This window comes from Python bivittatus, unplaced genomic scaffold (genome assembly GCF_059951505.1).
Source record: "Python bivittatus isolate LINGU-HERP-01145 unplaced genomic scaffold, Pbiv_v1 ctg000700_np1212, whole genome shotgun sequence".
In the NCBI taxonomy this organism is placed as follows: domain Eukaryota; kingdom Metazoa; phylum Chordata; class Lepidosauria; order Squamata; family Pythonidae; genus Python; species Python bivittatus.
In genome coordinates, this window is record NW_028277098.1 from 21,626,519 (window position 1) to 21,642,903 (window position 16,385).

General features: G+C 38.4%; 1 protein-coding gene across 1 annotated transcript in view; it reads right to left on the minus strand.

Annotated features, from left to right (window-relative positions):
• The window catches only part of LOC103054457 (uncharacterized), a 57,206-nt gene that overhangs the window by 10,122 nt on the left and 30,699 nt on the right, over positions 1-16,385 (minus strand). The window contains exons 6-19 of the mRNA XM_025164269.2: positions 15,649-15,681; positions 14,356-14,394; positions 13,919-13,960; positions 11,597-11,644; positions 10,743-10,784; positions 9,412-9,450; positions 8,956-8,988; positions 7,804-7,842; positions 5,608-5,649; positions 4,863-4,913; positions 3,260-3,289; positions 2,946-2,981; positions 2,139-2,186; positions 157-207 (exon numbers count right to left, since the gene is read on the minus strand). Coding sequence (XP_025020037.1) covers positions 157-207; positions 2,139-2,186; positions 2,946-2,981; positions 3,260-3,289; positions 4,863-4,913; positions 5,608-5,649; positions 7,804-7,842; positions 8,956-8,988; positions 9,412-9,450; positions 10,743-10,784; positions 11,597-11,644; positions 13,919-13,960; positions 14,356-14,394; positions 15,649-15,681 — 573 coding nt within the window. The remainder of the gene's footprint in view (positions 1-156; positions 208-2,138; positions 2,187-2,945; positions 2,982-3,259; positions 3,290-4,862; positions 4,914-5,607; positions 5,650-7,803; positions 7,843-8,955; positions 8,989-9,411; positions 9,451-10,742; positions 10,785-11,596; positions 11,645-13,918; positions 13,961-14,355; positions 14,395-15,648; positions 15,682-16,385) is intronic.

Sequence of the window (16,385 nt, forward strand, 5' to 3'; positions counted from 1 at the left end):
TAGTTTACCCCACGGTATAGGTATATCTCTTGTTCTAAGACATCAAAGTGAAGGAAGAAATTATTTTAAATTCTAGGATGGCTTATTGCATCACACATTCTTGAGACAGACTATATTTCTCCTTCCAAATTTTCTATGAAACTGAACTGTAATTACCTGTACAGTAATACGGATGCTTTCTGACGAACCAGTTTGTGGTTTTGAACCCTATGGCAAAATTGTAGAGGTAGGGCTAGTTATTTACTTATGCTCCAGAAATATACTTTTAGTATATAAAGAGTATCGAATACCAAACAACAAAGAAATAATCCAAATGATTAAAAGCAAGGTAATTACAACTGAATATAATACAAATCAACCAGGATTCTACTGATTGCATAAATTATGCAATGGTCCTGCTGATTGAGGATTATAGATAAAGCAATTATTCATCCCACAATGAATAATTGCTTTATCTATAAGGCACCACACTGGAGAGAGCCAATTGATACATACTTGCACCTACCATAGGAGTACCATGTGATATTCCATACTTTGTAGGTGCACTTTAGACATTGATCATCCCCATTATTATCGGGATAACATTTATGGCTTACGTTCATTCATCAATACCTAACCATTTAACGAGCACAAATGGCTTAACTGAAAGGCCAGAGTAGGGCAAGCTTTATAAAAAAAAGTTTAGATCAAGGATGGGCAACATGTGGCCCTCCAGAGTTTGCTGGACTACAGTTCCCATCTTCCCTCTTTATCGGCCATGCTACCTAGGATTCATAGGAGTTGTCCACACCTGGGATAGACCTTTGTGAGTGCTTCTGTAATTTTTAGATAATGATAATTTCCACAAACATTCAGCATCTCCTAATTTTTTTCCAGTTTAGTATGGACATTTAAAAACCAAGTAATTGTTTTAGAAAGTTAAAAATACTACTCATAGCTGCAAAAATGGTACTTGATGGGCTTTGCTGAAGTTAGATCCCATAGCACTAATGTAATACTTGAAAGAAGGCGGCATGTGGGGATGGAAAAGTTGTGTCAGTGCCATTAGGAAATGCAGCTCTAAAAGATCTAATCCCACATGACGGCTTCCTCAAATAGTAGTGAAGTGGCAAATAATTCTGTTAAGGGGAAATCAACAGTTGTAAACAAAGTATTATGAGAAAGGTTACATTAATAATGAAGTGAATATTCAGAAATGAGGGATATGCATGTTATTCTTTTTGTTAGAAAAAAAGTAGGAGGCTTTCCTATCCACGAATAGAGTTACTTTGTGGAAAAAAATGGGTTTATGGTTAAATCAACTTCTCCCAGACTAGCTCTGTCCTAATGTCCTGGGACTGCAACTCTCATAAAACTTGTTGCCTATAGTGACCAAGAAATACTAGGAAATGTGGAATGAACATATCTGGATAGTACCAAGTTAAGTCAACAGAATGAGAATTTTTTAATAATAATACTAATAACAATAATTGTTGGGATTGGGAAGGACACAATAGGTGGATAAAAATGCCAAATCCAGTCTAAACATCTGACTGACTGCAATCAATCATAATAATACTGTGAGATCAACCATAATAATACTGAATGTTAAAATCAGCAGGATGGCAGATGGAGCATTGCAATGCAACACCTGCCTCTTTTGTACATGTGTTGATATAACAAGCACATTCAAAAGGGTAGGGCTTGCATTGTGACACTTCATCCGCCATCTTGCCAGTTCTGAACCCCCTGTGGATATTTGCTGATTATGTCACCTGACTAAGGACATAGAACCGGCCTTTCTGTGCAATGGCTTCAGTTCTATGGAACTTTTTCCCTAAAAAAAGCTACCAGAGCTTGATGTTACAAATAATCAGACATAAACATTGCCATTCACCCAGAGATTTGATTTAGCACAGCCTTTCCCAAATTGCTGCCTTTGAAATGTGTTGGACTACAACTATCATTCATTCCAAGACAGCCTGGTGATTGGGCGTGACTGGGATTTTAGGAGATATATTTCCACATATCTGAAGGGCACCAATTGGGGAGTACAGATTTAGAGGTTCCTACAGAAAACAATTACCAGTCCTTTGATATTTGCTGAAATTGTGGCAAATCCTTCTATATTCATTGTGGAATGGTGAAAGTGTATGTACCTGTGTGCCAAAGGAGCTGCTATTCTGTGAACCTGATGACTGGCCCAGCTGCAAAGAAAAACATGTGTCAATCCAGCTGTTACTGAGATATCTTCTGGACTGATTTAAGGAAGCAATCGGTGCAGTCTTAAAGTGATGCTCTTGATAAGAAAAGGTAGCCCAAAATGTACAAAGCTGCCATTTGTTTCTCTGGCCACTCAAGGTGCTTCAGATGGACAGAACCTAACATTTTAACTGTTCACATGGTCCAGCTTCTTCATGGGGTAAAAAAAACAAGGTTACAAATGGAAAAGGACAGTGTCCAATTGCCTGTAGACACAATTCCTTAAGACAGACTTTCCTTAAGACAGTGTTTGCACAATAGCAGCCTTGTCTGCACTCTTAATCTGTCCAAATAGCAAATCACTCCTAACCAATATTTATTTTTGTAATTTCCTGCGATGGACATCACAGCCTTTCTGGATGACTAATCTCATTACTCAACCTCCTTTCTCATCAGAAAAGGCTTTTCAGTATTTACCTTCTACCTCACACTTCTAATTGAAACCCATTTTTAAAAATCTATTATTCAAGCAAGAAATTTAATTCTGAAGACTTCTCTCATTAGCTGTTCCCTTTCAGGTGCTTTGTCTTTCTGATTATGAAGATGGCAATTCTCAAAAGCTACCCTGAGAAGACCTTAATTTACTGTCTACTTGGCATGTGATTATGGGAGGCGAAGCAGAAATCAGTTCAGTGGTTACACAGACACACGACTGTAAACAGAAAAATAAATCACTTCAAACACAATGACACAGAGATGCTTACCTGGTTGCAAACCTGGATGCTATATGAAGATGAACTCTGGAAAAGAGAATTGCACCAATTACTTCATTGAGAAACAGAATATTAAAACAGCATTTGTCCTAAGACATGGAATGCACTTGAACACCAGCAGGCAACTAAAAGCGTTCAGTTAATCTGTGTCTCCCACTTTACAGTTTCATGGAACTGACCCAGGAAAGGCAAAGATGTGTCTGGGGGGTGGGGTGGGGTCTTACATAAAGTAAAAAAAAAAAAGAACATTAATATAAGTATCTAGACATAAATTAAAATAATGTAGGATGGAAAAGAACACTTACTTTATCACAAGCTGGGACACTCTGTCCATTCTGTGAAGAAAAACAAGAAACCAAGCAAGTGATCATTTACTTTTTTAGTGGGCCTGTTGCAACGTCACCTCCCCTCTTCCTCAGCCTGTCATCTAGAATAGCCATTGTCGATGCTGGTAGGAGATGACAAAACTTGGTCCAACTAATCTGGAGGGTCCCAGAATGGGGAAGGCCATTCTAGAGGCAGGGGCGCTGCTGGCATACAAACCACTCTTGTGCAGAATTCCACTTGTACCCACCCAACAATTCTTTAAATATTCCAGCCATGTACGTGTGCATCCGACTATTGTTTTGTTTTTTTACCTTGCAACTAGTGTTCCCCTTCATGCGATGCCCTTGTGTGGTGTACAATTTGCACACTGGATTGTGGCAGCCCTGTCCAGTAGATATGAGAAATGGGACTGTGTAGATGCCTACGCTTTACTTCAAGCAAGATGCTTCATGACACAGAGTGTCACTCAAAGGCCTTAGCTAAGAGTTCTATAGATGGAGGTAAATTTTGTGTAAGCAGTAAACACCTGCAGAAACCTATATTCTGGTGCTTGGGTGGCAGCTTCATTTCGTTTTAGAAATAAGGGAGGGCACACAAAGAAAAGGACTGCTTTGTGCAGCCCTGATAAGGAACTTTGGGTCTCTATTCAAGCCACAGCTTCCTCCTCAACATATTTGCCTCTCTTCTAAAGCACTGAGAACTATACAGATAGTCCTCTGTTAACCACCACTCATTCAGTGATCGAAGTTATGATGGTGCTAAACAAGGGGTACTTATGACCGGTCCTCGAATTTCTGGCCATCCCACCACCCCCCACAGTCACATGATCGCAATCCAGGTGCTTGGCAACTGGCTTGCACTTATGGTTGCAGTGTCCCGTGTCACATGATCACCATTTCCAACCTTCCCTGCTGGCTTCCCACAAGCAAAGTCAATGGGGAAGCTGGCATGGAAGGTTGCAAGTCATTCACATGACTATGGCTTTTTCCCCCAAGAAGCCTGGCTACGGTGCCCACAGCACCTCCCCACCCGCAGCAGCCACCTCTGAACACCCCCCCACCTGGCAGCAGCCACCCCAAGACCCTTGCATACCTCACAGTAGGCACCCCTGGCCCTGCTGCTCACTCTCATGCACCTGGCAGCAGCCACCCCCGGCTCTGCTGTGCTCACACCCTGGCCACTCATGCACCCTCCCCCACCCAGCAGTAGCCACTTGCCTGCCCACTGGCATGCGTACGAGCCACCTAAGACTTGTGGTTTCATGCCGGCTTCCCCACTGACTTTGCTTGTTGGAAGCCAGCAGGAAGTTGCGAGGAGGTCCTCGCTTAACAACCATGATCCTACCTTAATGATGGCAACAGGGAGTGCTGGGATTGCTGTCGCTAAGTAATGACATCGCGAGTTATGACATCACTTAGCAATGGAAATTCCAGTCCCAACTGCCATTGTAACCCGAGGACTACCTGTACTATATTGAACTTATCTAAGCGGTGCCATTTCCCACCAACCCTACTTGCTGTAGTCCTCTTAAGATACATGATCATGTTTGAATCAGGCTAAGCACGTCTGAATTATAGTTACCTGAATTGTGATATCGATGCTTTCTGAAGAACCACTCTGAGGCTTTTTGCCCTGTGGAGAGAGAATCACAGGGATTTAATTGCTTTTCTGTAAAAATGTACCAAAAGGGCATTTTTATGATATTCATTGTTAATTAATGTATTAAACAGCTTTGTAATATGGTAAGGGCTGATACATTTATTATGGCCTAAACCAGATTCTTGATACAAGCAGTGCCAACAGTTCTGGAAAGCACCAGATTGGGGAATGCCAGTGCTCTGTAGGTTTTACGGATTCGGTAGCTGAGGTGTTATCCTAAACTGATGAGCTTATATACCACTTCTCTTTTATTCATCACTTCAGGTTTATTACATGTTAGCTATCTTGTTTTATGTATCTTTACCTCATAGATTGTAATATTTTACATTTATACTTGCACAGGTAATTAACATACCATTATAGAAGTATATGTTGTATTTTTATTATAGAGACTGTTATGCTAGTATTTTATCTCACCCATTTGATTTTACTTTTGTGTGGTCTGTTTTCAAATTTTGCTAGTCATTGACCAAATTAACAGTATTTTATTTCATAAGCTTATACACTTGATCACAATTGTAAGAAGTGAGGGTGCAGAGAAATGAAAGGCAAAAAGTACTGTCTGCGATCACTATGTTAAATCATTATTCTTACTAATTACAAAGCATTCCTGAGAAAGATAGAAATATTCCAGTTTTAAAAAGGAATGAAAAAAGAATTCTTTTACCTGGGAGTAGATGACTCCACTGTATTTGGGACTTGCTATTTTCTAAAAAAAAAAAAAAAAAAAGGGAAAGGAAAAAAGAAACTAATTTAATTTAATTTATAGGAAAAGGATGAAATCCATATGGGAAATTTGATAAAGTAGAGCAGTGATTTTCAGCTATGATCCAGGGAACTCTTAGATTTCAATATGAGTTCCCTGAAAATAATTTCCATACCTATGCCAAAGCGATAATTATAATGCTATAATAGATTGCTTTTAGTACATACAAGTGAATGGGGGTGTCGAATAGGCAGTTTTGTCAACAAACTGCAAGGGTTATGTGAACTTAGAATATTTCCCCCAAAATTCTGCTGCAGTCTACAGAGATGTCTTAAGCAGATACAATAGGTTTGATGCTTATATGTTAATGACTTACTTGATGCTAGGAAATTTTCAAACTAGTCATTTAATTAAGAAATGGGAAACCCATTTCTAGGTATCGTCGGATTGCAACTCCCATCACTATTCAAAGTTTGTTGTATCACCTGGACTGATGAAAGTCACAATCCACCTGATAGGTCACAGATTCCCTCCTCCCAAGACAAAAACCTGTATTATGGGGATTGGTGAATTATTAAGATAAAATGAATGAAAAAGCAAATGCAGAGGAACAGTAGAGGAAGCCTGGAGTGAGCTGGTGGTGGATATGTCTAGGATTTGTCCATATTTTATGGGAAAATTTAAAAATAAAGTACTGAAGATGATATTGTATATATTGGTGAAAAAAAGTCATGCTATTGGAAAAGGGGAAAACAATTATTAACCTACAGAAGAGCTTCTCACAAAGAATATGGATATTAAAACGAAATGGGGAGGGATTGTCTAACTTTTAAAAAATATATTTATTCAATTTTTTATAATCCATAAAATTATAAATCATACTACAGCAGTTGTCAATCATATTTCATGAGATGATCTGAAATTAGCTAGTTTTGCAATTTTATATTTACTCATTGAGCAAAATTTGTCTCTCTGTGCATTTTTCTCCAGATAATGCATTCCAAAAAATGAATTGATTACCAAGAAAAGTTCTTTTTTGCACCCCCACTTATGTCTCATAATAAAGGAAACAGGATTTTTTTTACCATGCAATATTTGTTCTGCCAATGCAACATGACAGGTTTTAAGAAACAGCTGGTTATTACTGTTTTCCAATACTCTATTTTTCTGATAACATAATAATATATGATATTAAAATGGCTATTTTTCTAACAAAGAAACAATTGCTGACAGTAAGCAAAGCTTACATCTTATTTCTGAATCTAAGAATTTTGTAGGAATTGAAATCTAAATATTTTGTATGAAATGTCAAGATTATCAAATTTAACATCAAACATACTCTCCAATAGCTTAAGAACGTTATAGGTAAGTTTGGTTGGCATTAAATAGCTCCTAGGAACATAACCCCCAAATATTGCAGAATTATCTCCAAACTAAATAACTATACATATACAGTGTAAATTAATGGTGAAAAAGGAATTTTAACTCCAGAGTTAATGCAGGTAAAAAACAGACATTACAACCCATTAATGTGATGTCATTTCCATTGCCGCCTTCTTTTATTTCAAAGCTTGTGATATCACTGGTTCATCTTCAAAAACAGGTTGGCTTAGTCCAGCAAAACAGGCCCTGCGAAACTCTCTCTCATCTGTGTCTAATCTCAGTGCAGTTTGTCCTCCAGATGCCCTTTTCCTCAGTTGAGATGAAAGGGAACATCACTGGGAAAAAAGTATTTGCCAGAGGCAACAGACAGAAGATGTATTGGGCTCTATTGCCTCACACCCACTTCTTTGCTCTGAAAATTGCACTTGGAGCCTTGCAAACCCCAGTTTCAAGACGTCACCCAGCCTCCATCATTTCTAATTACTGTACTGTATTTCACTAGACTAGGGTCTGTCAGAATGATATGCACCAGTGTTTCTCAACCTTGGCAACTTTCAGATGCGTGAATTCCCCAGCAAGGCTGGCTGGGGAATTCTGGGAGTTGAAATCCACGCATCTGAAAGTTGCCAAGGTTGAGAAACACTGGTATATACAGTCCGCCTTCTCTTAAGCACAGAGCAGAGAGATACAGATGTTAAATTTTGCTATGACCCCAAATATGAGGTTTTACGTGATTAGGGTAGCAGGGTGGCAGAGAAGAAGGGTTTAGCTTACCTCAGGTGGGAAGGGCTGGCTATTGGGGTAGGTTATCACCTATAACAGAAAAGACAACAACGAACTTACTTTCCAGAACCACCCTACTGTAATGATTTCTGTCCCTTACAGTTTACAATGGGCAGGAAGCTGATTCGGATGTGACTGAAGCTTTTCTTGAGAAAGCAGAAGGTAGTCAGGTCCCTCCTGCAATGTTTTAACATCTTCTCCTAACTCAGGACTAAACCCTGGCAGGAAGTCCACTTCCCCAGAATTCTAGGACTGAAAAAAAATTTTTTTCCAGAATTTGCAGAATTCTAGGACTGGGACAAGGTTTGGGGGCAAGGTGAACAATTCAACAATTCAGGCATTTCCTTCAAAGGAAATGAAACGCACTATGTTTCAGATTCAGAATGTGGTTGTCCACTTAAAACAACTTCAGCTGGCTTTAGATCAGCCTTCCCCAACCTGAGCACTCTTCAAATGTGTGAAGCAAGTTCAATTCCCAGAATTCTTCAGTCAGGATGGTCCACAGGTTGGGTAAGGCAGCTTTAAAGAATTGCTGAGGCAACTTCCAGCTAGGCTCATCCATCATACTAACTCATAGTTCTATTCACCACTGTTTTTAAGCAGGCCACAATTGCTGAGTAAGCCTCAAAACTTATTAGGAGAATAATTATAGAACACTGCCTGTTTGGAAGATTTGTGCTTTTATTTTGGATCTTTTGCCTAAATCAATTGTCCTTGGAAAGAAAAAAAAATGGACAAAAGGAGATAAATCAGAATGCAGTGATTGAAGCCTAGGCATCCACTACAAATCAAGATGATGAAAAAAAGGACAAAACATGCCTGCAGTCAGACCCAACCGTAAAGAGGTGGGGTTTCTGTCACAATGTCACAACACACATTTTGTCACTTGCCTCCCTCAGACCTTTATAGACTGAACAATGACAAAAAAATCATGATATAGCCATAATGAACAACTCCATATTAAAGTTTATCAGGAAGCATTTTGAGATTTAAAGTTAAAACTGTGGGTATCACTGGATGTACTACATCCTAAAGTAATGTCAGTATGGTAATATGCTAATATCCACACAACCAAAGACATATAATATTTGTACTTGCTGAAGTTGATCAACTTTCCAATTTAACCGGAAAAAACATACATACCTTTCCTTTAGAATCTGTACGGGTGGAAACAGACTGTGAAAAATAGGATAGCCACATATATAAATTAGTTAAATTCCTTGATATAAAATGCTTTCAGTATTTTAGCAACATTCTTCTCCTCAGTTTGCTTCTTAGATAGGAATGCTAATTTTTTTGCTTATAAAACTGCTATTTTGCTTTAATTCTGCACAATGTTGAATATATAATTCTAACAGGTTAAACAGTCTTCCTCAACATGATGCCTTCTAGATAAAACTAGTCAGCCTTTCATGTATCTTTCTCTTAGGGTAAAATCACACAATCATTTGGAAACCGTTGAAGTCAATCTAAGCTATTTTGCACATAGGTCTTATAAACATGGCAATTCTACATTACTACTTGTATCTGTTACAAGTCTAATTCAACTATTAAAAAAGTTGATCTGGGATATATATTTAAAGGAGAGGTAATTCTTACCTGGCCATATGATGATTGATCACTAATGTCAGCCCCACTCTGCATTAAAAAGCAACAAAATTCTATTAATCTCAGTGAGAAAGAACAGGCCATTGCACCTCATTAGCTTGCACACAACATACCTTAAGATCAAATGAGTGGTGAAAGTAAGGGCACACATATAATTCCTGTCCCTAGCACTCTTGGTTTGTGAGCTTACCCCTTAGGACACATTTTAAAACATCTGAACCTGACTTTATCAGAGTCCCAAATTGAAGGGAAGTGCCTACATAGATTCAGCTGAAGTCATTTACCACCAACCTACAGATCTGAGTACTCAAGGGAAGCTTTGCAGAGGTGTTTGATCCTTGAGGTGTTGACTTTCATGCCTTGCTCCCACCATTTTCTACCCTTGAACACACAGACTAAACACATTTTTGCTATTTGGAAAATGGAGACAGGAACAACATTTATTCAGAAAGGCTAAAATTCACTATGAACCCTCAGTACTTTGGCCTCCTGAAGTTATTTTAGACAGCAAGATACAGTGGTGAAATAGGGGGAAAATGAAAGGGTTTTTTTAGTGAACTTTCAGCTAAAATGAAAAATGAGAAAGATGATAGAGTCTTGTGTGTTGATTGCTTGATAGTTAATAAACTGAGGTAGATGTTAGAAATATATTTCATATATGGGAAAATGCTGAACAGCTGTCTAATTCTTAAAAACTAAGTTCTGCCTTAGATATGGTACTGTGTACTTTATAACATGCCATTTTGGTTAAAAATTGACCTTCAGAATAGGTAGCTCAACTCTTAACAGCCAGTAACTGTTTTCTGTTGGGAAGTAAATATTAGCGGCTTATACCATGACAGAATCTTTATAACATAATGGTAGGTTGGATGCATTTGATCTGGCTATAGTAGGTTAATCTACTGAAGTTTTAATTGAGGAAATAATACTACTGTCTGGTGATTAATGCATTCCATATTTTGATTCAGGTGTGTTACTGCAGCAGGATGCAAAAACTAAATGAGGTTGGTAAATAAAATCTTCATTAAAGGTATCTCACAAAAATATTTACATGAAGAAATTAATGACATTATTTAAATGTATTAATGAAATACCTTATTATTTAATGTACTGATTGGTCATTAGTGGAAGAGCATATAATCAATAACTTAGAAACAGCATATAGTGGCCAATTTCTCATGTAACAGTAACAAACCATAGTGGCTGGAAGATTTACACAGCATGGTAAGCCAAAGCTAAAGACACCCACGTATAAACATGCAAGGTACCTAAGCTTCTATGTAATTTTGAGCAGGAAAAAAAGATACAATAATAGTACTTACATCTCTGCAACCATACTGATTATACACGCTTGCAACTTCACCCTAGGAATAAAAAGAAAATTGACTTAGATAGTAGAAAATTGGGGGAAAAACTTGGAAACTGAGAAGCCTCAGATCTTCTTTGAGGACCAGTATTTGTTTCTGCATGGTGACATTTCCATTTCATTAGTGGTCTGTCTTGAAACCACGTCCTTTGAAAGGCCCAATGTACATTGTACTGCATGATAAAAATAGGTTTCCAAGCTAGAGTCTTGCAAAAAAAAAAAACACAAAAAAATATGGAACTACCCAGGGTCTCATCTTTCAATGGGCGCAACAGTCCTGACTGGAGGTTTCCATTAATGTGTAGAACTCAACACATCGCACCATTCAGGGAAATATGTAGAGGTGTGTGTGTGAAAAAAATCAAGATGATGGTTCAGTTTCATGGTTGCTACCTCCATCTTGATTTTTTTGTAGTCCATTGAAGATACTCCAACATCATTTGCCCACCCCCCCACCAGCCTTACTGCTTGGATTGCAGTGCACTGATTCAGATTGCTGAAAATGTTCATCTTTATTCACTTAAAAAAATTGTATATCACTTTCCATTAAAAAATCTCAAAGCAGGGACCCTGTGTGATAGAAATTCCTCTTCACTGTTGCAAAATTCCTATCATGTGTTGATTTTGAAAAGTCATCTCTAATGGGGGATGGGAATAAATCATCTTGGGATTAAATTGATAAGATCTCTTTATGTAATTTTGCATTAATTTATATTATTTTGCATTAATAGAGAAACAATCCAAGTTGTTAATAAATTCTATATTTACTCTCAAATAAAGTTCTAAATAAAGACCACAGAATGGACATACCCCAACACAGCCACTGCCTTTGCTGCTTCCTTGTTTAACTACTACAACCTGGAAGGAAAAAAAAACACCTGTATTTTTATTTTATTTATTTAAAGAAGGTACATGGTTACCCAAACATTACAACTCTGTTATTTTGTCACAAAACAAAACAAAATAAACAATTTCAGCTAAAATCCAACACTATAATACGCAACCAGGCTATCATATTCATATCCCTCTCCAGAGGGGAAACTCCCAAAATCAGAGGAAAAAGCCATGTTTTTACTGCCTTTCTGATGGGACCAGCCATATCTTGGGGGTGGGGGTGGGGAGACCATTTCAGAGGGCAAGTGCTACAATGGAAAAAGGATGCTTCCTGAATTCCATTCATGGCACTGTTTCCTGAAAGGGACCCAAAATGGACCTACCATCTTGGAGTGTGTGGGACAGGCAGATATCATTAGGGAGAGGAGGTCCTGCAGATAACCTGGTCTTGTGTCATGTAGGGCTTTGTTGGTGATCACCAGCATCTTAAATTGTACCTAGAGGCTACAGAAAGCCAATGCATCTTGCAAAATAGTGGTGTTCCATAACATTAGCTACATTCTGGACTAATTGTAGCTTCCAAATGGTCTTCAAGGGCCGCCCCATCTAGAGTATGTTGCGGTGGCCCAGCTAGGAGAAGTGACAATGAACAAGGCCTCCTGATCCAGGAACAGGTGCAACTGGCGCACAAGACGCAAACGTGCAAAGGCCCTCCTGGCTACGGCTGCCACTTATATCAGTCATTTTATCATTTTTTTAAAAATAAAGTTATGGTCAGGAAAGGACTTTAGCCCACTCCTCAAGAGAAATGTGAATCATTCTGGGGCATGAGGGGCCTTCTGGCTCACACTCTTCTGTTCTGGGAAGCCCAAGAAATCCTGTGGTCTGAGGCAAAGAACAAAATGGTGTTCCCCAAATGGACAGCTGAATATTATTTCACCTCTGGCATTGTACTAGGGCCCTTTAGGATAGTCTGTGTAGCATACACTGTTCTCTACTCTAAGAGGGGAAATGCCATAGAGCTTGAAAGGAACTTCAGGGGATCATCTGCCATTTTATGCAATTGCTTCATGGCAAGGATAGCTCTGCTTGGTATCCTCTTTTCTGCTTGAATTTTCCCCATCCCTTTCACTTTTCAGGATTAGAATCATAGGTTTGGAAGGAACTTACAGGTCTTTTAGTCCAATTCCCTGACCAGTGCAGGAATCCTTCATACCATTTTGGACAATAGAGGTAAAGACTCCCAAATCTTTCTCCCAAGTACTATTACTAAGCCAGGTACCACCTAACTTGTATCTATGCATCTGGTTTTTCTTGCCGAAGTGAAGAACCTTACATTTCTCAACACTCAACAACATTTTTCTGGATAGGGCTGAATGTTCAAGTTTATCAAGATTCTTTGGAATCTGGAGCTTGTCTTCAGAGGTATTAACAGTCCCCCCAACTACAATCTGCAAATTTTATGAACATGCCTTCTATTCCCTCATGTAAATCATTTATGAAAATGTCCTGGGCCCAGGGCAGAACCCTGAGGTATCCCACTGATTAGTGTCATATTTCCCCCACATTATGAGTCAATCATAGTTTGAAACTATTACTGAACTCTGGATTGACTATAACCATGAGGAGCAGGGAGGTAGGATGAGATGGAGTTCCAGTAGGAAAATACCTGCCCTACAGTTCTAGAAAAACAGACGCATAACTATCTTTGCAGCATTTTCTATGGAACAGAAAATGGGCTTAGCTTATAAAGATCAGTACAACTCCATGGTGTTGTGGGGATACAGGGTGTGACATCACTCTCAGATTCCATCTTGCTTCTGGCTTGCATTTGATTATGTAAAGCAATTTAGCAATGATTCTGTCTCTCTTGAGAGCCCAGGCATTATAGGGATTTCTAGTGAAATTCTGAGGACTCGAGACTTTCCATTATACAGTATTACATGAAAAACCAAGCAATCACATTGCAGCAAGTGCTTCTTATATGAACAGATAATTCTGAAAGGGTGTGACTTGCAATGGAGGGAAAGAGAAACTTATGTTTAATATTTTCATCTCTCCCTTCCCTAAAGTTTTCCCATTTTTCTGATGCAGAACCTGGAATTCCAGGAAGAGTAAACACTTCTGGAAAGCACAAAGTCCCAGGGACAAAACATTAGCTGATTCTCCATTGCAAAATGGTCCTTTCCAAAGGTTCCTGGAAATGTAATAGCTGTTGTGATTAAAATATAATGTGTGAGCAAACCTTAAGAAGGAGAAGAAATTAAATACCACAACAAAAATTAAAACCACATTTACCTTTGATTGGCTGTCACTGCTTTGAGATGATCCTTGTGGACTCTGAAATAGAAAGAGAGAGTGAAAATGAGAGCAAGAGAGAGAGAGAGATTACAGTGAGAAATTTAAGTATGATTGATTGTGGTCTAAGAGTTTTAGAACCTCTGGCAAGTGATTTATTAGCTATACCGTTAAAGGAGTCAGCAGAAACAGAAAATGAAAATATGTGAAACACTAGAAATGTTTTTCTATGGCATTAGTGTAGGAAAATGACAGAAAAAGCAACTGGGTTGTAAATAAGGCTGGAAATTTTTATTCAAAGCAATAATCCTTGCAGATAAAAAAATACTGAATCAAATTGGTACTACCTGACTTGACAGCATTTCATCATGCTAAGTAATTTCAAAACTCATACTGACTTTATGGAGAACAGAAACATTTCAGGAAAAAATACTTACTTTGATACATGCTCCAGTACTTGATTGGGATACTGTTCCCTGATTCCAAAAAGGAAAAAAAAAGGTTATTAAAAATAATATTTCTGTAAATATCCCAACTGAAGAAAATAATCTGAAGGTTTTTGTTTGGAAAAGATAGCTAGTATTTATATTAATTTTATCATCCTAATCTAATTGAAATGTACCCCTTAGCATGCTACCCTTCATCACACAGTTTGTCTAGTCTAGTGTAATAAGTAATAGTGGAATGCTACAAGAGATAGCATCCACATGACTGAAGACATCTATTTTGTTTCTATACACCCCAAATGCCAACATTTTTGGCCCAGGTTTGGGGGGCTACAAAAGTGGTGCTGGGGTAGATGACATGTGCCTGTGGGCTACATTGTTTGCACTCCCGGTTTAGCTCTTCTACTTGGGGGTGGGGAACATCTGGAGACTTTCAGTGTTTCTGAACTATAATTCCCAGCATCCTACAGAGCCACAGGTTTCCCAATATCAGTAAGACTTTGCCTTTTCTTCAGATATTTTTAGTATTGAATTGGTCAGATCAGTTCTGTTCTCCTCACTCCTCTCATTACTACATTTATTCCAATCATCTACAACGGTGTTTCTCAATCTGAACATCTTTAAGATGCGTGGACTTCAACTCCCAGAATTCTCCAGCCTGCTGGCTGGAGAATTCTGGGAGTTGAAGTCCACGCATCTTAAAGATGTTCAGGTTGAGAAACACTGATCTACAATAAAGTCCTTTTGCTAAGCCAATTTCCAGGTCTTTCATTCTAGACCTATGTATTCTGTACTGTCTTTATTTATATTTTTGACTTCATCTTGGCACTTTCTCATTTATAAAGCTGATAGCAAGAGCCTTGCATGAGTTGGGAAGAATACCTGGTGAAAATTAAGTATTGCAAAAAAGAGCCACATCTATAATGTCATTCACTTTGCCTCTGGCTTGCCTGCAGCTGGAATGCAGACTCACAAAGTGCCATTTCCCTGGTCATATAATACAGACCTTGATAAAAGTTTTGTATCTCTATTTTAAAAGAACAAGGCAGATGTCTGCTGTTCTGTTTTTTTTTTAAAGTCCCACAACTTTGAGAAGATGTTTTGACTACTACTCCCATCAAGCCCAGACAATGTAGTCAAGAATGTGGAAGCCCAAAATATTTGGAGAACACCATACAACACCTGAACATGATGTTGGCTATACAGTATTTCTTGGTACAACTAAAAACAAGAGTTAATTGATAGTGTTCTATCAGAATTTTTTTTAGAAAAAAAGTTTCATACCTCACCACAGTTTATATTCAGAGTCAGAACTGACTGAAATGAAGAGCAAAAAGGGTTATTACTTTACATAATAGGAATCATATTACAAATTATTGTAGTGCAAGCTATTATCAAGCTAGGAAAGGATGCCCAATTCTGTAAGGATGGGGTTCTGTATCCTATACTTTCCTTATGATCCTGTTTTCTTCTTTTATACCTGAAGCATTTTATACTGCTGGCAACAACTAAAGAATCCTTGGGCATTTGTTTATACATTTAGACCCAATACAATCAAAGCCAGTAGCTAAAACCGCAATAATTACTTAATTGTCTATTATGAGAGAACTAGTACCTTTTACAATCCCTCAAAACTGCTTGCTGATTTATCTATGTTTTATAAAGCTGCCTAACTTGCATAATTGTGATGCTGGGCAGCGTACATCAAATAAAAGACACACACACCCCAACCTTATTACAAATAAAAAAAGCCCATATCAACAAAAGATGAAATCCATAAACTTACACAACCAACAATGTATAGCTGGAACTCTTTAATTGTATGCTCTGCCTCCCAGAAGATACCAACATCTATTGGCCTGGCCCAATGTCCATTGGAAAAGCCAAGTTTTTAAAGCTATCCTGAAACCTAACAAGGTCAGGGCAATCCAAATCTTGGGGTAGGGAGGAAATAGTTCCAAATGGCAGGTTCTGCAACAGAAAAGGCGCTCTTCCTAGGTCCCCTCAGATGACATTGCCTC